Source organism: Heptranchias perlo, unplaced genomic scaffold (assembly GCF_035084215.1).
Source record: "Heptranchias perlo isolate sHepPer1 unplaced genomic scaffold, sHepPer1.hap1 HAP1_SCAFFOLD_325, whole genome shotgun sequence".
NCBI lineage: Eukaryota > Metazoa > Chordata > Chondrichthyes > Hexanchiformes > Hexanchidae > Heptranchias > Heptranchias perlo.
Genome location: NW_027139337.1, coordinates 57,795 through 82,068, shown reverse-complemented (window position 1 = coordinate 82,068; position 24,274 = coordinate 57,795). Strand labels below are relative to the sequence as shown.

The 24,274-nt window shown below is 48.5% G+C and overlaps 1 protein-coding gene across 1 annotated transcript in view; it reads right to left on the bottom strand.

Annotated features, from left to right (window-relative positions):
• Window positions 1-21,798: 21,798 nt before the first annotated feature.
• Window positions 21,799-24,274, bottom strand: part of LOC137311312 (oxysterol-binding protein 1-like) — a 39,900-nt gene continuing 37,424 nt past the window's right edge. The window contains exon 13 of the mRNA XM_067978600.1: window positions 21,799-23,272. Within this exon, the coding sequence (XP_067834701.1) occupies window positions 23,124-23,272 (149 nt within the window). The 3' untranslated portion in view covers window positions 21,799-23,123. The remainder of the gene's footprint in view (window positions 23,273-24,274) is intronic.

Sequence of the window (24,274 nt, the reverse complement as noted above, 5' to 3'; positions counted from 1 at the left end):
TCTCACCTTTATCCATCTCCCTCTGTTGGTGTCTCTCTCTCTCTATCACTGTACTCAGTCTCACCTTTATCCATCTCCCTCTGTTGGTGTCTCTCTCTCTCTCTCTCTCTATCACTGTACTGTCTCACCTTTATCCATCTCCGTCTGTTGGTGTCTCTCTCTCTCTCTCTCTGTCACTGTACTCAGTCTCACCTTTATCAATCTCCCTCTGTTGGTGTCTCTCTCTCTCGATACTCAGTCTCACCTTCATCCATCTCCCTCTGTTGGTGTCCCTCTCGATCACTGTACTCAGTCTCACCTTGATCCATCTCCCTCTGTTGGTGTCTCTCTCTCTCTGTCACTGTACTCAGTCTCACCTTGATCCACCTCCCTCTGTTGGTGTCTCTCTCTCTCTCTCTCTATCACTGTACTCAGTCTCACCTTTATCCATCTCCCTCTGTTGGTGTCCCTCTCTCTCTCTCTCTCTATCACTGTACTCAGTCTCACCTTTATCCATCTCCCTCTGTTGGTGTCTCTCTCTCTCTCACTGTACTCAGTCTCACCTTTATCCATCTCCCTCTGTTGGTGTCTCTCTCTCTCTCTCTCTATCACTGTTCAGTCTCACCTTTATCCATCTCCCTCTGTTGGTGTCTCTCTCTCTCTCTCTATCACTGCACTCAGTCTCACCTTTATCCATCTCCCTCTGTTGGTGTCTCTCTCTCTCTCTCTCTCTATCACTGTTCAGTCTCACCTTTATCCATCTCCCTCTGTTGGTGTCTCTCTCTCTCTCTCTCTATCACTGTTCAGTCTCACCTTTATCAATCTCCCTCTGTTGGTGTCTCTCTCTCTCTCTCTCTCTATCACTGTACTCAGTCTCACCTTTATCCATCTCCCTCTGTTGGTGTCTCTCTCTCTCTCTATCACTGTACTCAGTCTCACCTTTATCCATCTCCCTCTGTTGGTGTCTCTCTCTCTCTCTATCACTGTACTCAGTCTCACCTTGATCCATCTCCCTCTGTTGGTGTCTCTCTCTCTCTCTTTCTATCACTGGACTCAGTCTCACCTTTATCCATCTCCCTCTGTTGGTGTCTCTCTCTCTCTCTGTGTCACTGTCCTCAGTCTCACCTTTATCCATCTCCCTCTGTTGGTGTCTCTCTCTCTCTCTCTCGATACTCAGTCTCACCTTTATCCATCTCCCTCTGTTGGTGTCTCTCTCGATCACTGTACTCAGTCTCACCTTTATCCATCTCCCTCTGTTGGTGTCTCTCTCTCTCTGTCTCTGTCACTGTACTCAGTCTCACCTTTATCCATCTCCCTCTGTTGGTGTCTCTCTCTATCTATCACTGTACTCAGTCTCACCTTCATCCATCTCCGTCTGTTGGTGTCTCTCTCTCTCTATCACTGTACTCAGTCTCACCTTTATCCATCTCCCTCTGTTGGTGTCTCTCTCTCTCTATCACTGTACTCAGTCTCACCTTTATCCATCTCCGTCTGTTGGTGTCTCTCTCTCTCTCTCTGTCACTGTACTCAGTCTCACCTTTATCCATCTCCGTCTGTTGGTGTCTCTCTCTCTCTATCACTGTACTCAGTCTCACCTTTATCCATCTCCCTCTGTTGGTGTCTCTCTCTCTCTATCACTGGACTCAGTCTCACCTTTATCCATCTCCCTCTGTTGGTGTCTCTCTCTCTCTATATCACTGTTCTCAGTCTCACCTTTATCCGTCTCCCTCTGTTGGTGTCTCTCTCTCTCTCTCTATCACTGTCCTCAGTCTCACCTTTATCCATCTCCGTCTGTTGGTGTCTCTCTCTCTGTCACTGTACTCAGTCTCACCTTTATCCATCTCCCTCTGTTGGTGTCTCTCTCTCTCTCTCTCTATCACTGTACTCAGTCTCACCTTTATCCATCTCCCTCTGTTGGTGTCTCTCTCTCTCTATCACTGTTCTCAGTCTCACCTTTATCCATCTCCCTCTGTTGGTGTCTCTCTCTCTCTCTCTGTCACTGTACTCAGTCTCACCTTTATCCATCTCCGTCTGTTGGTGTCTCTCTCTCTCTCTATCACTGTACTCAGTCTCACCTTTATCCATCTCCCTCTGTTGGTGTCTCTCTCTCTCTCTCTCTATCACTGTTCTCAGTCTCACCTTTATCAATCTCCCTCTGTTGGTGTCTCTCTCTCTCTCCATCACTGTACTCAGTCTCACCTTTATCCATCTTCCTCTGTTGGTTTCTCTCTCTCTCTCTCTCTATCACTGTACTCAGTCTCAACTTTATCCATCTCCCTCTGTCGGTGTCTCTCTCTCTCTCTCTCTATCACTGTACTCAGTCTCACCTTTATCCATCTCCGTCTGTTGGTGTCTCTCTCTCTGTCACTGTACTCAGTCTCACCTTTATCCATCTCCCTCTGTTGGTGTCTCTCTCTCTCTCTCTCTATCACTGTACTCAGTCTCACCTTTATCCATCTCCGTCTGTTGGTGTCTCTCTCTCTCTCTCTGTCACTGTACTCAGTCTCACCTTTATCCATCTCCCTCTGTTGGTGTCTCTCTCTCTCTCTCTCTATCACTGTACTCAGTCTCACCTTTATCCATCTCCCTCTGTTGGTGTCTCTCTCTCTCTATCACTGTACTCAGTCTCACCTTTATCCATCTCCCTCTGTTGGTGTCTCTCTCTCTCTATATCACTGTTCTCAGTCTCACCTTTATCCGTCTCCCTCTGTTGGTGTCTCTCTCTCTCTCTCTATCACTGTACTCAGTCTCACCTTTATCCATCTCCGTCTGTTGGTGTCTCTCTCTCTGTCACTGTACTCAGTCTCACCTTTATCCATCTCCCTCTGTTGGTGTCTCTCTCTCTCTCTCTCTATCACTGTACTCAGTCTCACCTTTATCCATCTCCCTCTGTTGGTGTCTCTCTCTCTCTATCACTGTTCTCAGTCTCACCTTTATCCATCTCCCTCTGTTGGTGTCTCTCTCTCTCTCTCTGTCACTGTACTCAGTCTCACCTTTATCCATCTCCGTCTGTTGGTGTCTCTCTCTCTCTCTCTCTATCACTGTACTCAGTCTCACCTTTATCCATCTCCCTCTGTTGGTTTCTCTCTCTCTCTCTCTCTATCACTGTACTCAGTCTCAACTTTATCCATCTCCCTCTGTCGGTGTCTCTCTCTCTCTCTATCACTGTATTCAGTCTCACCTTTATCCATCTCCCTCTGTTGGTGTCTCTCTCTCTCTATGCTCAGTCTCACCTTTATCCATCTCCCTCTGTTGGTGTCTCTCTCTCTCTCTCTATCACTGTACTGTCTCACCTTTATCCATCTCCGTCTGTTGGTGTCTCTCTCTCTCTCTCTCTGTCACTGTACTCAGTCTCACCTTTATCCATCTCCCTCTGTTGGTGTCTCTCTCTCTCTATCACTGTACTCAGTCTCACCTTTATCCATCTCCGTCTGTTGGTGTCTCTCTCTCTCTCTCTCTGTCACTGTGCTCAGTCTCACCTTTATCAATCTCCCTCTGTTGGTGTCTCTCTCTCTCGATACTCAGTCTCACCTTTATCCATCTCCCTCTGTTGGTGTCTCTCTCGATCACTGTACTCAGTCTCACCTTTATCCATCTCCCTCTGTTGGTGTCTCTCTCTCTGTCACTGTACTCAGTCTCACCTTGATCCATCTCCCTCTGTTGGTGTCTCTCTCTCTCTGTCACTGTACTCAGTCTCACCTTGATCCATCTCCCTCTGTTGGTGTCTCTCTCTCTCTCTCTCTATCACTGCACTCAGTCTCACCTTTATCCATCTCCCTCTGTTGGTGTCTCTCTCTCTCTCTCTCTATCACTGTACTCAGTCTCACCTTTATCCATCTCCCTCTGTTGGTGTCTCTCTCTCTCTCACTGTACTCAGTCTCACCTTTATCCATCTCCCTCTGTTGGTGTCTCTCTCTCTCTCACTGTACTCAGTCTCACCTTTATCCATCTCCCTCTGTTATTGTCTCTCTCTCTCTCTCTCTATCACTGTACTCAGTCTCACCTTTATCCATCTCCCTCTGTTGGTGTCTCTCTCTCTCTCACTGTACTCAGTCTCACCTTTATCCATCTCCCTCTGTTGGTGTCTCTCTCTCTCTATCACTGTTCTCAGTCTCACCTTTATCCATCTCCCTCTGTTGGTGTCTCTCTCTCTCTCTATCACTGTACTCAGTCTCACCTTTATCCATCTCCCTCTGTTGGTGTCTCTCTCTCTCTCTCTCTCACTGTACTCAGTCTCACCTTTATCCATCTCCCTCTGTTGGTGTCTCTCTCTCTCTCTCTCTATCACTGTTCAGTCTCACCTTTATCCATCTCCCTCTGTTGGTGTCTCTCTCTCTCTCTCTCTCACTGTACTCAGTCTCACCTTTATCCATCTCCCTCTGTTGGTGTCTCTCTCTCTCTCTCTCTATCACTGTTCAGTCTCACCTTTATCCATCTCCCTCTGTTGGTGTCTCTCTCTCTCTATATCACTGTTCTCAGTCTCACCTTTATCCGTCTCCCTCTGTTGGTGTCTCTCTCTCTCTCTCTCTCGATCACTGTACTCAGTCTCACCTTTATCCATCTCCGTCTGTTGGTGTCTCTCTCTCTCTCTATCACTGTACTCAGTCTCACCTTTATCCATCTCCCTCTGTTGGTGTCTCTCTCTCTCTCTCTATCACTGCACTCAGTCTCACCTTCATCCATCTCCCTCTGTTGGTGTCTCTCTCTCTCTCTCTATCACTGTACTCAGTCTCACCTTTATCAATCTCCCTCTGTTGGTGTCTCTCTCTCTCTCTCTATCACTGTACTCAGTCTCACCTTTATCCATCTCCCTCTGTTGGTTTCTCTCTCTCTCTCTCTCTATCACTGTACTCAGTCTCACCTTTATCCATCTCCCTCTGTCGGTGTCTCTCTCTCTCTATGCTCAGTCTCACCTTTATCCATCTCCCTCTGTTGGTGTCTCTCTCTCTCTCTCTCTATCACTGTACTGTCTCACCTTTATCCATCTCCGTCTGTTGGTGTCTCTCTCTCTCTCTCTCACTGTACTCAGTCTCACCTTTATCCATCTCCCTCTGTTGGTGTCTCTCTCTCTCTCTCTGTCACTGTACTCAGTCTCACCTTTATCCATCTCCCTCTGTTGGTGTCTCTCTCTCTCTATCACTGTACTCAGTCTCACCTTTATCCATCTCCCTCTGTTGGTGTCTCTCTCTCTCTCTCTCTATCACTGTACTCAGTCTCACCTTTATCCATCTCCCTCTGTTGGTGTCTCTCTCTCTCTCTATCACTGTACTCAGTCTCACCTTTATCCATCTCCCTCTGTTGGTGTCTCTCTCTCTCTCTCTCTCTATCACTGTACTCAGTCTCACCTTTATCCATCTCCCTCTGTTGGTTTCTCTCTCTCTCTCTCTCTCTATCACTGTACTCAGTCTCACCTTTATCCATCTCCCTCTGTTGGTGTCTCTCTCTCTCTCTCTCTCTATCACTGTACTCAGTCTCACCTTTATCCATCTCCCTCTGTTGGTTTCTCTCTCTCTCTCTCTATCACTGGACTCAGTCTCACCTTTATCCATCTCCCTCTGTTGGTGTCTCTCTCTCTCTCTATCACTGTACTCAGTCTCACCTTTATCCATCTCCCTCTGTCGGTGTCTCTCTCTCTCTCTCTATCACTGTACTCAGTCTCACCTTCATCCATCTCCCTCTGTTGGTGTCTCTCTCTCTCTCTCACTGTTCTCAGTCTCACCTTTATCCATCTCCCTCTGTTGGTGTCTCTCTCTCTCTCTGCTCAGTCTCACCTTTATCCATCTCCCTCTGTTGGTGTCTCTCTCTCTCTATCACTGTACTGAGTCTCACCTTTATCCATCTCCCTCTGTTGGTGTCTCTCTCTCTCTCTCTCTCTATCACTGTACTCAGTCTCACCTTTATCCATCTCCCTCTGTTGGTGTCTCTCTCTCTCTCTCTCTATCACTGTACTCAGTCTCACCTTGATCCATCTCCCTCTGTTGGTGTCTCTCTCTCTCTCTCTATCACTGTACTCAGTCTCACCTTTATCAATCTCCCTCTGTTGGTGTCTCTCTCTCTCTCTCTCTATCACTGTGCTGAGTCTCACCTTTATCCATCTCCCTCTGTTGGTGTCTCTCTCTCTCTCTCTCTATCACTGTACTCAGTCTCTCCTTTATCCATCTCCCTCTGTTGGTGTCTCTCTCTCTCTCTCTATCACTGTACTCAGTCTCACCTTGATCCATCTCCCTCTGTTGGTGTCTCTCTCTCTCTCTCTCTCTATCACTGTACTCAGTCTCACCTTTATCCATCTCCCTCTGTTGGTGTCTCTCTCTCTCTCTCTATCACTGTACTCAGTCTCACCTTGATCCATCTCCCTCTGTTGGTGTCTCTCTCTCTCTCTCTATCACTGTACTCAGTCTCACCTTTATCAATCTCCCTCTGTTGGTGTCTCTCTCTCTCTCTCTCTATCACTGTACTGAGTCTCACCTTTATCCATCTCCCTCTGTTGGTGTCTCTCTCTCTCTCTGCTCAGTCTCACCTTTATCCATCTCCCTCTGTTGGTGTCTCTCTCTCTCTCTGCTCAGTCTCACCTTTATCCATCTCCCTCTGTTGGTGTCTCTCTCTCTCTATCACTGTACTGAGTCTCACCTTTATCCATCTTCCTCTGTTGGTGTCTCTCGCTCTCTCTCTCTGTCACTGTACTCAGTCTCACCTTTATCAATCTCCCTCTGTTGGTGTCTCTCTCTCTCGATACTCAGTCTCACCTTCATCCATCTCCCTCTGTTGGTGTCTCTCTCGATCACTGTACTCAGTCTCACCTTTATCCATCTCCCTCTGTTGGTGTCTCTCTCTCTCTATCACTGTACTCAGTCTCACCTTTATCCATCTCCCTCTGTTGGTGTCTCTCTCTCTGTCACTGTACTCAGTCTCACCTTGATCCATCTCCCTCTGTTGGTGTCTCTCTCTCTCTCTCTCTCTATCACTGTACTCAGTCTCACCTTTATCCATCTCCCTCTGTTGGTTTCTCTCTCTCTCTCTCTCTGTCACTGTACTCAGTCTCACCTTGATCCATCTCCCTCTGTTGGTGTCTCTCTCTCTCTCTCTCTATCACTGTACTCAGTCTCACCTTTATCCATCTCCCTCTGTTGGTGTCCCTCTCTCTCTCTCTCTCTATCACTGTACTCAGTCTCACCTTTATCCATCTCCCTCTGTTGGTGTCCCTCTCTCTCTCTCTCTCTATCACTGTACTCAGTCTCACCTTTATCCATCTCCCTCTGTTGGTGTCTCTCTCTCTCTCACTGTACTCAGTCTCACCTTTATCCATCTCCCTCTGTTGGTGTCTCTCTCTCTCTCTCTATCACTGCACTCAGTCTCACCTTTATCCATCTCCCTCTGTTGGAGTCTCTCTCTCTCTCTCTCTATCACTGTTCAGTCTCACCTTTATCAATCTCCCTCTGTTGGTGTCTCTCTCTCTCTCTCTCTCTATCACTGTACTCAGTCTCACCTTTATCCATCTCCCTCTGTTGGTGTCTCTCTCTCTCTCTATCACTGTACTCAGTCTCACCTTTATCCATCTCCCTCTGTTGGTGTCTCTCTCTCTCTCTATCACTGTACTCAGTCTCACCTTGATCCATCTCCCTCTGTTGGTGTCTCTCTCTCTCTCTTTCGATCACTGGACTCAGTCTCACCTTTATCCATCTCCCTCTGTTGGTGTCTCTCTCTCTCTCTGTGTCACTGTCCTCAGTCTCACCTTTATCCATCTCCCTCTGTTGGTGTCTCTCTCTCTCTCTCTCGATACTCAGTCTCACCTTTATCCATCTCCCTCTGTTGGTGTCTCTCTCTCTCTCTCTGTCACTGTACTCAGTCTCACCTTTATCCATCTCCCTCTGTTGGTGTCTCTCTCTATCTATCACTGTACTCAGTCTCACCTTTATCCATCTCCGTCTGTTGGTGTCTCTCTCTCTCTATCACTGTACTCAGTCTCACCTTTATCCATCTCCCTCTGTTGGTGTCTCTCTCTCTCTATCACTGTACTCAGTCTCACCTTTATCCATCTCCCTCTGTTGGTGTCTCTCTCTCTCTATATCACTGTTCTCAGTCTCACCTTTATCCGTCTCCCTCTGTTGGTGTCTCTCTCTCTCTCTCTATCACTGTCCTCAGTCTCACCTTTATCCATCTCCGTCTGTTGGTGTCTCTCTCTCTGTCACTGTACTCAGTCTCACCTTTATCCATCTCCCTCTGTTGGTGTCTCTCTCTCTCTCTCTCTATCACTGTACTCAGTCTCACCTTTATCCATCTCCCTCTGTTGGTGTCTCTCTCTCTCTATCACTGTTCTCAGTCTCACCTTTATCCATCTCCCTCTGTTGGTGTCTCTCTCTCTCTCTCTGTCACTGTACTCAGTCTCACCTTTATCCATCTCCGTCTGTTGGTGTCTCTCTCTCTCTCTATCACTGTTCTCAGTCTCACCTTTATCCATCTCCCTCTGTTGGTGTCTCTCTCTCTCTCTCTATCACTGTACTCAGTCTCACCTTTATCCATCTCCCTCTGTTGGTGTCTCTCTCTCTCTCTCTCTATCACTGTTCTCAGTCTCACCTTTATCCATCTTCCTCTGTTGGTTTCTCTCTCTCTCTCTCTCTATCACTGTACTCAGTCTCACCTTTATCCATCTCCCTCTGTTGGTGTCTCTCTCTCTCTCTCTCTCTATCACTGTACTCAGTCTCACCTTTATCCATCTCCGTCTGTTGGTGTCTCTCTCTCTCTCTCTATCACTGTACTCAGTCTCACCTTTATCCATCTCCGTCTGTTGGTGTCTCTCTCTCTCTCTCTATCACTGTACTCAGTCTCACCTTTATCCATCTCCCTCTGTTGGTGTCTCTCTCTCTCTCTGTCACTGTACTCAGTCTCACCTTTATCCATCTCCCTCTGTTGGTGTCTCTCTCTCTCTCTCTCTCTCTATCACTGTACACAGTCTCACCTTTATCCATCTCCCTCTGTTGGTGTCTCTCTCTCTCTATCACTGCACTCAGTCTCACCTTTATCCATCTCCCTCTGTTGGTGTCTCTCTCTCTCTCTCTATCACTGTACTCAGTCTCACCTTTATCCATCTCCGTCTGTTGGTGTCTCTCTCTCTCTATCACTGTACTCAGTCTCACCTTTATCCATCTCCCTCTGTTGGTGTCTCTCTCTCTCTATCACTGTACTCAGTCTCACCTTTATCCATCTCCCTCTGTTGGTGTCTCTCTCTCTCTATATCACTGTTCTCAGTCTCACCTTTATCCGTCTCCCTCTGTTGGTGTCTCTCTCTCTCTCTATCACTGTACTCAGTCTCACCTTTATCCATCTCCGTCTGTTGGTGTCTCTCTCTCTGTCACTGTACTCAGTCTCACCTTTATCCATCTCCCTCTGTTGGTGTCTCTCTCTCTCTCTCTCTATCACTGTACTCAGTCTCACCTTTATCCATCTCCCTCTGTTGGTGTCTCTCTCTCTCTATCACTGTTCTCAGTCTCACCTTTATCCATCTCCCTCTGTTGGTGTCTCTCTCTCTCTCTCTGTCACTGTACTCAGTCTCACCTTTATCCATCTCCGTCTGTTGGTGTCTCTCTCTCTCTCTATCACTGTACTCAGTCTCACCTTTATCCATCTCCCTCTGTTGGTTTCTCTCTCTCTCTCTCTCTATCACTGTACTCAGTCTCAACTTTATCCATCTCCCTCTGTCGGTGTCTCTCTCTCTCTCTATCACTGTATTCAGTCTCACCTTTATCCATCTCCCTCTGTTGGTGTCTCTCTCTCTCTATGCTCAGTCTCACCTTTATCCATCTCCCTCTGTTGGTGTCTCTCTCTCTCTCTCTCTATCACTGTACTGTCTCACCTTTATCCATCTCCGTCTGTTGGTGTCTCTCTCTCTCTCTCTCTCTGTCACTGTCCTCAGTCTCACCTTTATCCATCTCCCTCTGTTGGTGTCTCTCTCTCTCTATCACTGTACTCAGTCTCACCTTTATCCATCTCCGTCTGTTGGTGTCTCTCTCTCTCTCTCTCTGTCACTGTGCTCAGTCTCACCTTTATCAATCTCCCTCTGTTGGTGTCTCTCTCTCTCGATACTCAGTCTCACCTTTATCCATCTGCCTCTGTTGGTGTCTCTCTCGATCACTGTACTCAGTCTCACCTTTATCCATCTCCCTCTGTTGGTGTCTCTCTCTCTGTCACTGTACTCAGTCTCACCTTGATCCATCTCCCTCTGTTGGTGTCTCTCTCTCTCTGTCACTGTACTCAGTCTCACCTTTATCCATCTCCCTCTGTTGGTGTCTCTCTCTCTCTCTCTGTCACTGTACTCAGTCTCACCTTGATCCATCTCCCTCTGTTGGTGTCTCTCTCTCTCTCTCTCTATCACTGCATTCAGTCTCACCTTTATCCATCTCCCTCTGTTGGTGTCTCTCTCTCTCTCTCTCTATCACTGTACTCAGTCTCACCTTTATCCATCTCCCTCTGTTGGTGTCTCTCTCTCTCTCACTGTACTCAGTCTCACCTTTATCCATCTCCCTCTGTTGGTGTCTCTCTCTCTCTCACTGTACTCAGTCTCACCTTTATCCATCTCCCTCTGTTGGTGTCTCTCTCTCTCTCTCTCTATCACTGTACTCAGTCTCACCTTTATCCATCTCCCTCTGTTGGTGTCTCTCTCTCTCTCTCTCTATCACTGTGCTCAGTCTCACCTTTATCCATCTCCCTCTGTTGGTGTCTCTCTCTCTCTCTCTCACTGTACTCAGTCTCACCTTTATCCATCTCCCTCTGTTGGTGTCTCTCTCTCTCCATCACTGTTCTCAGTCTCACCTTTATCCATCTCCCTCTGTTGGTGTCTCTCTCTCTCTCTATCACTGTACTCAGTCTCACCTTTATCCATCTCCCTCTGTTGGTGTCTCTCTCTCTCTCTATCACTGTACTCAGTCTCACCTTTATCCATCTCCCTCTGTTGGTGTCTCTCTCTCTCTCTATCACTGTACTCAGTCTCACCTTTATCCATCTCCCTCTGTTGGTGTCTCTCTCTCTCTCTCTCTATCACTGTACTCAGTCTCACCTTTATCCATCTCCCTCTGTTGGTGTCTCTCTCTCTCTCTCTATCACTGTACTCAGTCTCACCTTTATCCATCTCCCTCTGTTGGTGTCTCTCTCTCTCTCTCTCTCACTGTACTCAGTCTCACCTTTATCCATCTCCCACTGTTGGTGTCTCTCTCTCTCTCTCTCTATCACTGTTCAGTCTCACCTTTATCCATCTCCCTCTGTTGGTGTCTCTCTCTCTCTATATCACTGTTCTCAGTCTCACCTTTATCCGTCTCCCTCTGTTGGTGTCTCTCTCTCTCTCTCTCTCGATCACTGTACTCAGTCTCACCTTTATCCATCTCCGTCTGTTGGTGTCTCTCTCTCTCTCTCTCTGTCACTGTACTCAGTCTCACCTTTATCCATCTCCCTCTGTTGGTGTCTCTCTCTCTCTCTCTATCACTGTTCTCAGTCTCACCTTTATCCATCTCCCTCTGTTGGTGTCTCTCTCTCTCTCTCTGTCACTGTACTCAGTCTCACCTTTATCCATCTCCCTCTGTTGGTGTCTCTCTCTCTCTCTCTCTCTCCATCACTGTTCTCAGTCTCACCTTTATCCATCTCCCTCTGTTGGTGTCTCTCTCTCTCTCTATCACTGTACTCAGTCTCACCTTTATCCATCTCCGTCTGTTGGTGTCTCTCTCTCTCTCTATCACTGTACTCAGTCTCACCTTTATCCATCTCCCTCTGTTGGTGTCTCTCTCTCTCTCTCTATCACTGTACTCAGTCTCACCTTCATCCATCTCCCTCTGTTGTTGTCTCTCTCTCTCTCTCTATCACTGTACTCAGTCTCACCTTTATCAATCTCCCTCTGTTGGTGTCTCTCTCTCTCTATCACTGTACTCAGTCTCACCTTTATCCATCTCCCTCTGTTGGTTTCTCTCTCTCTCTCTCTCTATCACTGTACTCAGTCTCACCTTTATCCATCTCCCTCTGTCGGTGTCTCTCTCTCTCTATGCTCAGTCTCACCTTTATCCATCTCCCTCTGTTGGTGTCTCTCTCTCTCTCTCTCTATCACTGTACTGTCTCACCTTTATCCATCTCCGTCTGTTGGTGTCTCTCTCTCTCTCTCTCTATCACTGTACTCAGTCTCACCTTTATCCATCTCCCTCTGTTGGTGTCTCTCTCTCTCTATCACTGTTCTCAGTCTCACCTTTATCCATCTCCCTCTGTTGGTTTCTCTCTCTCTCTCTCTATCACTGTACTCAGTCTCACCTTTATCCATCTCCCTCTGTCGGTGTCTCTCTCTCTCTCTCTATCACTGTACTCAGTCTCACCTTTATCCATCTCCCTCTGTTGGTGTCTCTCTCTCTCTCTCTATCACTGTACTCAGTCTCACCTTTATCCATCTCCCTCTGTTGGTGTCTCTCTCTCTGCTCAGTCTCACCTTTATCCATCTCCCTCTGTTGGTGTCTCTCTCTCTCTCTATCTCTGTACTCAGTCTCACCTTTATCCATCTCCCTCTGTTGGTGTCTCTCTCGCTCTCTCTGTCACTGTACTCAGTCTCACCTTTATCCATCTCCCTCTGTTGGTGTCTCTCTCTCTCTATCACTGTGCTCAGTCTCACCTTTATCAATCTCCCTCTGTTGGTGTCTCTCTCTCTCTCTCTCTATCACTGTACTCAGTCTCACCTTTATCCATCTCCCTCTGTTGGTGTCTCTCTCTCTCTCTCTCTCTATCACTGTACTGTCTCACCTTTATCCATCTCCGTCTGTTGGTGTCTCTCTCTCTCTCTCTCTGTCACTGTACTCAGTCTCACCTTTATCCATCTCCCTCTGTTGGTGTCTCTCTCTCTCTCTCTCTCTATCACTGTACTCAGTCTCACCTTTATCAATCTCCCTCTGTTGGTGTCTCTCTCTCTCTCTCTATCACTGTACTCAGTCTCACCTTTATCCATCTCCCTCTGTTGGTGTCTCTCTCTCTCTCTCTCTATCACTGTACTCAGTCTCACCTTTATCAATCTCCCTCTGTTGGTGTCTCTCTCTCTCGATACTCAGTCTCACCTTTATCCATCTCCCTCTGTTGGTGTCTCTCTCGATCACTGTACTCAGTCTCACCTTTATCCATCTCCCTCTGTTGGTGTCTCTCTCTCTCTGTCACTGTACTCAGTCTCACCTTGATCCATCTCCCTCTGTTGGTGTCTCTCTCTCTCTCTCTCTCTATCACTGTACTCAGTCTCACCTTTATCCATCTCCCTCTGTTGGTGTCTCTCTCTCTCTCTATCACTGTACTCAGTCTCACCTTTATCCATCTCCCTCTGTTGGTGTCTCTCTCTCTCTCTCTATCACTGTACTCAGTCTCACCTTTATCCATCTCCCTCTGTTGGTGTCTCTCTCTCTCTCTCTCTCTCACTGTACTCAGTCTCACCTTTATCCATCTCCCTCTGTTGGTGTCTCTCTCTCTCTCTCGATCACTGTACTCAGTCTCACCTTTATCCATCTCCCTCTGTTGGTGTCTCTCTCTCTCTATCACTGTTCAGTCTCACCTTTATCCATCTCCCTCTGTTGGTGTCTCTCTCTCTCTCACTGTACTCAGTCTCACCTTTATCCATCTCCCTCTGTTGGTGTCTCTCTCTCTATCACTGTTCTCAGTCTCACCTTTATCCATCTCCCTCTGTTGGTGTCTCTCTCTCTCTCTCTCTATCACTGTTCAGTCTCACCTTTATCAATCTCCCTCTGTTGGTGTCTCTCTCTCTCTCTCTCTATCACTGTACTCAGTCTCACCTTTCTCCATCTCCCTCTGTTGGTGTCTCTCTCTCTCTCTCTATCACTGTACTCAGTCTCACCTTTATCCATCTCCCTGTTGGTGTCTCTCTCTCTCTCTCTCTATCACTGTTCAGTCTCACCTTTATCCATCTCCCTCTGTTGGTGTCTCTCTCTCTCTATCACTGTACTCAGTCTCACCTTTATCAATCTCCCTCTGTTGGTGTCTCTCTCTCTCTCTCTATCACTGTACTCAGTCTCACCTTTATCCATCTCCCTCTGTTGGTTTCTCTCTCTCTCTCTCTCTATCACTGTACTCAGTCTCACCTTTATCCATCTCCCTCTGTCGGTGTCTCTCTCTCTCTATGCTCAGTCTCACCTTTATCCATCTCCCTCTGTTGGTGTCTCTCTCTCTCTCTCTCTATCACTGTACTGTCTCACCTTTATCCATCTCCATCTGTTGGTGTCTCTCTCTCTCTCTCTCTCACTGTACTCAGTCTCACCTTTATCCATCTCCCTCTGTTGGTGTCTCTCTCTCTCTCTCTGTCACTGTACTCAGTCTCACCTTTATCCATCTCCCTCTGTTGGTGTCTCTCTCTCTCTATCACTGTACTCAGTCTCACCTTTATCCATCTCCCTCTGTTGGTGTCTCTCTCTCTCTCTCTCTATCACTGTACTCAGTCTCACCTTTATCCATCTCCCTCTGTTGGTTTCTCTCTCTCTCTCTCTATCACTGGACTCAGTCTCACCTTTATCCATCTCCCTCTGTTGGTGTCTCTCTCTCTCTCTCTCTCTCTATCACTGGACTCAGTCTCACCTTTATCCATCTCCCTCTGTTGGTGTCTCTCTCTCTCTCTATCACTGTACTCAGTCTCACCTTTATCCATCTCCCTCTGTCGGTGTCTCTCTCTCTCTCTCTGTCACTGTACTCAGTCTCACCTTTATCCATCTCCCTCTGTTGGTGTCTCTCTCTCTCTCTGCTCAGTCTCACCTTTATCCATCTCCCTCTGTTGGTGTCTCTCTCTCTCTATCACTGTACTCAGTCTCACCTTTATCCATCTCCCTCTGTTGGTGTCTCTCTCTCTCTATCACTGTACTCAGTCTCACCTTTATCCATCTCCCTCTGTTGGTGTCTCTCTCTCTCTCTCTCTCTATCACTGTACTCAGTCTCACCTTTATCCATCTCCCTCTGTTGGTGTCTCTCCCTCTCTCTCTATCACTGTACTCAGTCTCACCTTTATCCATCTCCCTCTGTTGGTGTCTCTCTCTCTCTCTCTATCACTGTACTCAGTCTCACCTTTATCCATCTCCCTCTGTTGGTGTCTCTCTCTCTCTCTCTATCACTGTACTCAGTCTCACCTTTATCAATCTCCCTCTGTTGGTGTCTCTCTCTCTCTCTCTCTATCACTGCACTGAGTCTCACCTTTATCCATCTCCCTCTGTTGGTGTCTCTCTCTCTCTCTCTATCACTGTACTCAGTCTCACCTTTATCCATCTCCCTCTGTTGGTGTCTCTCTCTCTCTCTGCTCAGTCTCACCTTTATCCATCTCCCTCTGTTGGTGTCTCTCTCTCTCTATCACTGTACTGAGTCTCACCTTTATCCATCTCCCTCTGTTGGTGTCTCTCTCTCTCTCTCTCTCTATCACTGTACTCAGTCTCACCTTTATCCATCTCCCTCTGTCGGTGTCTCTCTCTCTCTATGCTCAGTCTCACCTTTATCCATCTCCCTCTGTTGGTGTCTCTCTCTCTCTCTCTGTCACTGTACTCAGTCTCACCTTTATCAATCTCCCTCTGTTGGTGTCTCGCTCTCTCTATCACTGTACTCAGTCTCACCTTTATCCATCTCCCTCTGTTGGTGTCTCTCTCTCTCTCTCTCTATCACTGTACTGTCTCACCTTTATCCATCTCCGTCTGTTGGTGTCTCTCTCTCTCTCTCTCTATCACTGTACTCAGTCTCACCTTTATCCATCTCCCTCTGTTGGTGTCTCTCTCTCTCTCTCTGTCACTGTACTCAGTCTCACCTTTATCCATCTCCCTCTGTTGGTTTCTCTCTCTCTCTCTATCACTGTACTCAGTCTCACCTTTATCCATCTCCCTCTGTCGGTGTCTCTCTCTCTCTCTCTATCACTGTACTCAGTCTCACCTTTATCCATCTCCCTCTGTTGGTGTCTCTCTCTCTGCTCAGTCTCACCTTTATCCATCTCCCTCTGTTGGTGTCTCTCTCTCTCTATCACTGTACTGTCTCACCTTTATCCATCTCCGTCTGTTGGTGTCTCTCTCTCTCTCTCTCTGTCACTGTACTCAGTCTCACCTTTATCCATCTCCCTCTGTTGGTGTCTCTCTCGCTCTCTCTGTCACTGTACTCAGTCTCACCTTTATCCATCTCCCTCTGTTGGTGTCTCTCTCTCTATCACTGTACTCAGTCTCACCTTTATCCATCTCCCTCTGTTGGTGTCTCTCTCTCTCTATCACTGTGCTCAGTCTCACCTTTATCCATCTCCCTCTGTTGGTGTCTCTCTCTCTCTCTATCACTGTACTGTCTCACCTTTATCCATCTCCGTCTGTTGGTGTCTCTCTCTCTCTCTCTCTCTGTCACTGTACTCAGTCTCACCTTGATCCATCTCCCTCTGTTGGTGTCTCTCTCTCTCTCTCTCTATCACTGTACTCAGTCTCACCTTTATCCATCTCCCTCTGTTGGTGTCTCTCTCTCTCTCTCTATCACTGTACTCAGTCTCACCTTTATCCATCTCCCTCTGTTGGTGTCTCTCTCTCTCTCTCTCTCACTGTACTCAGTCTCACCTTTATCCATCTCCCTCTGTTGGTGTCTCTCTCTCTCTCTATCACTGTACTCAGTCTCACCTTTATCCATCTCCCTCTGTTGGTGTCTCTCTCTCTCTCTCTCTATCACTGTACTCAGTCTCACCTTTATCAATCTCCCTCTGTTGGTGTCTCTCTCTCTCGATACTCAGTCTCACCTTTATCCATCTCCCTCTGTTGGTGTCTCTCTCAATCACTGTACTCAGTCTCACCTTTATCCATCTCCCTCTGTTGGTGTCTCTCTCTCTCTATCACTGTACTGTCTCACCTTTATCCATCTCCGTCTGTTGGTGTCTCTCTCTCTCTCTCTCTGTCACTGTACTCAGTCTCACCTTTATCCATCTCCCTCTGTTGGTGTCTCTCTCGCTCTCTCTGTCACTGTACTCAGTCTCACCTTTATCCATCTCCCTCTGTTGGTGTCTCTCTCTCTATCACTGTACTCAGTCTCACCTTTATCCATCTCCCTCTGTTGGTGTCTCTCTCTCTCTATCACTGTGCTCAGTCTCACCTTTATCCATCTCCCTCTGTTGGTGTCTCTCTCTCTCTCTATCACTGTACTGTCTCACCTTTATCCATCTCCGTCTGTTGGTGTCTCTCTCTCTCTCTCTCTCTGTCACTGTACTCAGTCTCACCTTGATCCATCTCCCTCTGTTGGTGTCTCTCTCTCTCTCTCTCTCTATCACTGTACTCAGTCTCACCTTTATCCATCTCCCTCTGTTGGTGTCTCTCTCTCTCTCTCTATCACTGTACTCAGTCTCACCTTTATCCATCTCCCTCTGTTGGTGTCTCTCTCTCTCTCTCTCTCACTGTACTCAGTCTCACCTTTATCCATCTCCCTCTGTTGGTGTCTCTCTCTCTCTCTATCACTGTACTCAGTCTCACCTTTATCCATCTCCCTCTGTTGGTGTCTCTCTCTCTCTCTCTCTCTATCACTGTACTGTCTCACCTTTATCAATCTCCCTCTGTTGGTGTCTCTCTCTCTCGATACTCAGTCTCACCTTTATCCATCTCCCTCTGTTGGTGTCTCTCTCAATCACTGTACTCAGTCTCACCTTTATCCATCTCCCTCTGTTGGTGTCTCTCTCTCTCTCTCTATCACTGTACTCAGTCTCACCTTTATCCATCTCCCTCTGTTGGTGTCTCTCTCTCTCTCTGCTCAGTCTCACCTTTATCCATCTCCCTCTGTTGGTGTCTCTCTCTCTCTATCACTGTACTGAGTCTCACCTTTATCCATCTCCCTCTGTTGGTGTCTCTCTCTCTCTCTCTATCACTGTACTCAGTCTCACCTTTATCCATCTCCCTCTGTCGGTGTCTCTCTCTCTCTATGCTCAGTCTCACCTTTATCCATCTCCCTCTGTTGGTGTCTCTCTCTCTCTCTCTGTCACTGTACTCAGTCTCACCTTTATCAATCTCCCTCTGTTGGTGTCTCGCTCTCTCTATCACTGTACTCAGTCTCACCTTTATCCATCTCCCTCTGTTGGTGTCTCTCTCTCTCTCTCTCTATCACTGTACTGTCTCACCTTTATCCATCTCCGTCTGTTGGTGTCTCTCTCTCTCTCTCTCTATCACTGTACTCAGTCTCACCTTTATCCATCTCCGTCTGTTGGTGTCTCTCTCTCTCTCTCTCTGTCACTGTACTCAGTCTCACCTTTATCCATCTCCCTCTGTTGGTGTCTCTCTCGCTCTCTCTGTCACTGTACTCAGTCTCACCTTTATCCATCTCCCTCTGTTGGTGTCTCTCTCTCTATCACTGTACTCAGTCTCACCTTTATCCATCTCCCTCTGTTGGTGTCTCTCTCTCTCTATCACTGTGCTCAGTCTCACCTTTATCCATCTCCCTCTGTTGGTGTCTCTCTCTCTCTCTATCACTGTACTGTCTCACCTTTATCCATCTCCGTCTGTTGGTGTCTCTCTCTCTCTCTCTCTCTGTCACTGTACTCAGTCTCACCTTGATCCATCTCCCTCTGTTGGTGTCTCTCTCTCTCTCTCTCTATCACTGTACTCAGTCTCACCTTTATCCATCTCCCTCTGTTGGTGTCTCTCTCTCTCTCTCTATCACTGTACTCAGTCTCACCTTTATCCATCTCCCTCTGTTGGTGTCTCTCTCTCTCTCTCTCTCACTGTACTCAGTCTCACCTTTATCCATCTCCCTCTGTTGGTGTCTCTCTCTCTCTCTATCACTGTACTCAGTCTCACCTTTATCCATCTCCCTCTGTTGGTGTCTCTCTCTCTCTCTCTCTATCACTGTACTCAGTCTCACCTTTATCAATCTCCCTCTGTTGGTGTCTCTCTCTCTCGATACTCAGTCTCACCTTTATCCATCTCCCTCTGTTGGTGTCTCTCTCAATCACTGTACTCAGTCTCACCTTTATCCATCTCCCTCTGTTGGTGTCTCTCTCTCTCTGTCACTGTACTCAGTCTCACCTTGATCCATCTCCCTCTGTTGGTGTCTCTCTCTCTCTCTCTCTCTATCACTGTACTCAGTCTCACCTTGATCCATCTCCCTCTGTTGGTGTCTCTCTCTCTCTCTCTCTCTATCACTGTACTCAGTCTCACCTTTATCCATCTCCCTCTGTTGGTGTCTCTCTCTCTCTCTCTGTCACTGTACTCAGTCTCACCTTTATCCATCTCCCTCTGTTGGTGTCTCTCTCTCTCTCTCTCTCACTGTACTCAGTCTCACCTTTATCCATCTCCCTCTGTTGGTGTCTCTCTCTCTCTATCACTGTTCAGTCTCACCTTTATCCATCTCCCTCTGTTGGTGTCTCTCTCTCTCTCACTGTACTCAGTCTCACCTTTATCCATCTCCCTCTGTTGGTGTCTCTCTCTCTATCACTGTTCTCAGTCTCACCTTTATCCATCTCCCTCTGTTGGTGTCTCTCTCTCTCTCTCTCTGTCACTGTTCAGTCTCACCTTTATCAATCTCCCTCTGTTGGTGTCTCTCTCTATCACTGTACTCAGTCTCACCTTTCTCCATCTCCCTCTGTTGGTGTCTCTCTCTCTCTCTCTATCACTGTACTCAGTCTCACCTTTATCCATCTCCCTGTTGGTGTCTCTCTCTCTCTCTATCACTGTTCAGTCTCACCTTTATCCATCTCCCTCTGTTGGTGTCTCTCTCTCTCTATCACTGTACTCAGTCTCACCTTTATCAATCTCCCTCTGTTGGTGTCTCTCTCTCTCTCTCTATCACTGTACTCAGTCTCACCTTTATCCATCTCCCTCTGTTGGTGTCTCTCTCTCTATCACTGTTCAGTCTCACCTTTATCAATCTCCCTCTGTTGGTGTCTCTCTCTCTCTCTCTCTATCTCTGTACTCAGTCTCACCTTTATCCATCTCCCTCTGTTGGTGTCTCTCTCTCTCTCTCTCTCTCACTGTACTCAGTCTCACCTTTATCCATCTCCCTCTGTTGGTGTCTCTCTCTCTCTCTCTCTGTCACTGTACTCAGTCTCACCTTTATCCATCTCCCTCTGTTGGTGTCTCTCTCTCTCTCTCTATCACTGTACTCAGTCTCACCTTTATCAATCTCCCTCTGTTGGTGTCTCTCTCTCTCTATCACTGTACTCAGTCTCACCTTTATCAATCTCCCTCTGTTGGTGTCTCTCTCTCTGTCACTGTGCTCAGTCTCACCTTGATCCATCTCTGTCTGTTGGTCTCTCTCTCTCTCTCTGTCACTGTACTCAGTCTCACCTTTATTCACGGTTCATACTCCTGTGACTCGGCCAACGTTGTCTCCCTCATACGTTGCAGGAAAGAATGCCCTCCCGGAGCATGGTACATTGGCGAGACCATGCAGACACTGCGACAACGGATGAACGGACACCGCGCAACAATCGCCAGACAGGAGGGTTCCCTCCCAGTCGGGGAACACTTCAGCAGTCAGGGACATTCAGCCACCGATCTTCGGGTAAGCGTTCTCCAAGGCGGCCTTCGAGACACACGACAACGCAAAATCGTCGAGCAGAAATTGAGAGCCAAGTTCCGCACCCATGAGGACGGCCTCAACCGGGATCTTGGGTTCATGTCGCGCTACACGTAACCCCACCAGCAAGGGAAAAAAAGGTTATCTGTTTTTAATACAACTGGACATTCTCTCTCTCTCTCTCTCTCTCACTGCCATTCGGGTCTCTTTCTCTCTCTGGCTTTGTAATCTGACCCATTGTGTATTCAGTATACTGGGACGGACTGTTTTCCGTGGCTCACCTGTCTGAACACCAACGACACCTTTGATTGGTATGATCGTGTCCCAGCCTGATATAAGATTATGCGATTTGAGAACCTTTCACTCACTCACCTGACGAAGGGGATAATCTCCGAAAGCTTGTGATTTACAAATAAAACTGTTGGACTGTAACCTGGTGTCGTAAGACTCCTGACATTCTGTTGAAAGGTCTTTGACCTGAAAATTTAACTCTGTTTCTTTCTGCACAGATGCTGCCTGACTCGCTGAGCTATTTTCTGTTCATGGGGATGTGGGTTTATCAAACTGTTAACAGCCCATTCTATCAGTCAGGCCTCATTGTCTGCAAAGTGATTAATACTGTCCCCCGACTCCCACACACAACCCACCTCCCCCCAGGATTCTCGGCATTCTCCCCCACCCCCCCCTCCGCGGGATCCTGCAGTCGACCCAACCCCCCCCCGACACCTCCTGGATCCTCAGACCTCAGAGCGCTGGAGACTCGACGTGACATTTCTACGTCTCCTTCGACGAATCCAACAACCCATGGAATTGACCTTCAGGAGAGCGTCCAACTTTCTTCAGACTTGAGCAGGACCCAAGGAGGGGGCCTGGGACAGGACGAGGAGGGGGCCTGGGACAGGACGAGGAGGGGGCCTGGGACAGGACGAGGAGGGGGCCACGGTAGACAACGAGGGAGGGAAGGGGAGCAGCACGAGGGAATAATGGAGGTCCAACAAGACAATATCTGGTGAGTGTGAAATATTGGCCAAGTCTGTCCCAGCTCACTGCCCGTGTGAACAGAACCAAGCTTCACTGGCTGGCTCTTTTGACAATGTCGAAACACCAGCAAATCCCACTCCTCCCCCCCCCCGCGGGACGACCCCGCTCCCTCCCGCGGGACAATCCCACTCCCTCCCCAATCAAGGGACCAAGAAACCTTCCGTTCCCTCAATCCCCGAACCCACGACTCCCTGCGACGCGGCTCCTTCCCATCGTCAAACCATTGGAAAGAAAGACTCCCCTCCCCGTCGTGCCTTTCACCAGGACGCCCTGAAGCCCTTCACAGCCAACAAAGTACTTTTTATTGAAGTGTGCTCACTGTTGGAACGTGGGAAACGCAGCAGCCGATTTACACACAGCAAGATCCCACAAACCGCCATGTGATAAATGAAAAGATAATCTGTGGTGGTTTTTTTTCTGAAAAAGTGATGCTGGTCAAGGGATAAAGATGGGCCCCAGGACACCAAGGAGATCTCCAACCCCCCCCCCCATTGCTGCTCTTCGAAATAGCGGCCGTGGGATCTTTTGCGTCGTCCCGAGAGGGGCAGACGTGGACTTGGTTTCACGTCTCATCGCGAAGGTGGCACCTCAGACAGTCCCTCGGTACCACCCCTCCAACAATACAGCACTCCCTCAGTACCGACCCTCCGACGCTCCCTCGGGACCGACCCTCCGAGCCGACTGGCGCCTGAGGAGTGTGGGCCTGGCTTATGGAGTGGGGGCTCCAACCCAGGACTTTTGGATGCAGAGGAGAGAGAGAGAGAGAGAGAGAGAGAGAGAAAGAGACACCCAGGGCTGACAATTCAGCCATCCCCTGCAACCTGGGGAACGATGAGCCCCAAACCCTTCCCGCCACCGCCCCATGTTAAAAGCCCACGCAGTCCCTCTCCTTGCGAGGGGAACATCTCTCCCACTTATCAGTCTTCACCCGACAAAGCGAACAGACAAAACCCTCCCCCACGTCCGACTGCTGCTGCAAATCCAGCTCTCAACTCAGTCTGTCTCTCAGCCCCCCCCAGGCCAGATCCTGACAACTTCCAGCTGAAGGCAGCCCCCCAAGGCCGAATAGCTACACCCAGACCGCCCCCCGGCCCCCACCTCCCGCGTTCCGAAGGTGGACCCACGCTGGGAAAAGGCACGGAAATATCGCCAGCCAAGGCGCGGCCATCATCGACAGCAGCCGTCGCAAAAAAACGCCCGGTACGTGCGTGAGCCCCATCTCCGCTCGCCGGAAGAGATAAATAAAACGGTAAAAGGAGGGGCGGGGGTGGGGGGGGAGAAAGAGAAATAGGGAATCGGTTAAAAGAAAACTGGTTTTGGAAAGTAACCCAATAACATTACTTTTTATAGAATATATTGGCAGCCATTTTACAACAGGGTAATATGGCCCCCCTCCCCCCGCCCCAACGGCTTTGGCGGGGGGGGGGAAAAAAAAAAGAGGGGTTTTGGGAGATCCTTCGCTGTCGATGCTCCTCCTCCCTCGGGAATCAATACAGAGGAGGACGCTCAGTCCAGTCTGGTACAGTCCGTCCCGTCCCGTCCCGTCCCGTCCAGTCCAGTCCGTCGCGCACACACACGCACACAGCAGCGGTGGGCAGCGGGCGTCAGAAGATTTCAGGGCACAGTTGCCAGTCCTGCCTCTCTTTCGCCTCCCAGTAGCTGCCCTTGTACATGTGAACCATCTCTTTGGTGAAAGGGTCTTCCTCCTTCTCAAACCACAGCGGGCGGTACGAGGAATCCAGGGCGGGGTGACCTGCAAACGGGAGGAGCAAGGGGTTAATGTAATCCTTCCAAAACACTCCCAGGGTCAGGGACAGGGTTAGATACAGAGTAAAGCTCCCTCTACACTGTCCCATCAAACACTCCCAGGGTCAGGTACAGGGTTAGATACAGAGTAAAGCTCCCTCTACACTGTCCCATCAAACACTCCCAGGGTCAGGTACAGGGTTAGATACAGAGTAAAGCTCCCTCTACACTGTCCCATCAAACACTCCCAGGGTCCGGTGCAGGGTTAGATACAGAGTAAAGCTCCCTCTACACTGTCCCATCAAACACTCCCAGGGTCAGGTACAGGGTTAGATACAGAGTAAAGCTCCCTCTACACTGTCCCATCAAACACTCCCAGGGTCAGGTACAGGGTTAGATACAGAGTAAAGCTCCTTCTACACTGTCCCATCAAACACTCCCAGGGTCAGGTACAGGGTTAGATACAGAGTAAAGCTCCCTCTACACTGTCCCGTCAAACCCTCCCAGGGTCAGGTACAGGGTTAGATACAGAGTAAAGCTCCCTCTACACTGTCCCATCAAACACTCCCAGGGTCAGGGACAGGGTTAGATACAGAGTAAAGCTCCCTCTACACTGTCCCATCAAACACTCCCAGGGTCAGGTACAGGGTTAGATACAGAGTAAAGCTCCCTCTACACTGTCCCATCAAACACTCCCAGGGTCAGGTACAGGGTTAGATACAGAGTAAAGCTCCCTCTACACTGTCACATCAAACACTCCCAGGGTCAGGTACAGGGTTAGATACAGAGTAAAGCTCCCTCGACACTGTCCCGTCAAACACTCCCAGGTCAGGTACAGGGTTAGATACAGAGTAAAGCTCCCTCTACACTGTCCCATCAAACACTCCCAGGGTCAGGTACAGTGTTAGATACAGAGTAAAGCTCCCTCCACACTGTCCCATCAAACACTCCCAGGGTCAGGTACAGTGTTAGATACAGAGTAAAGCTCCCTCTACACTGTCCCATCAAA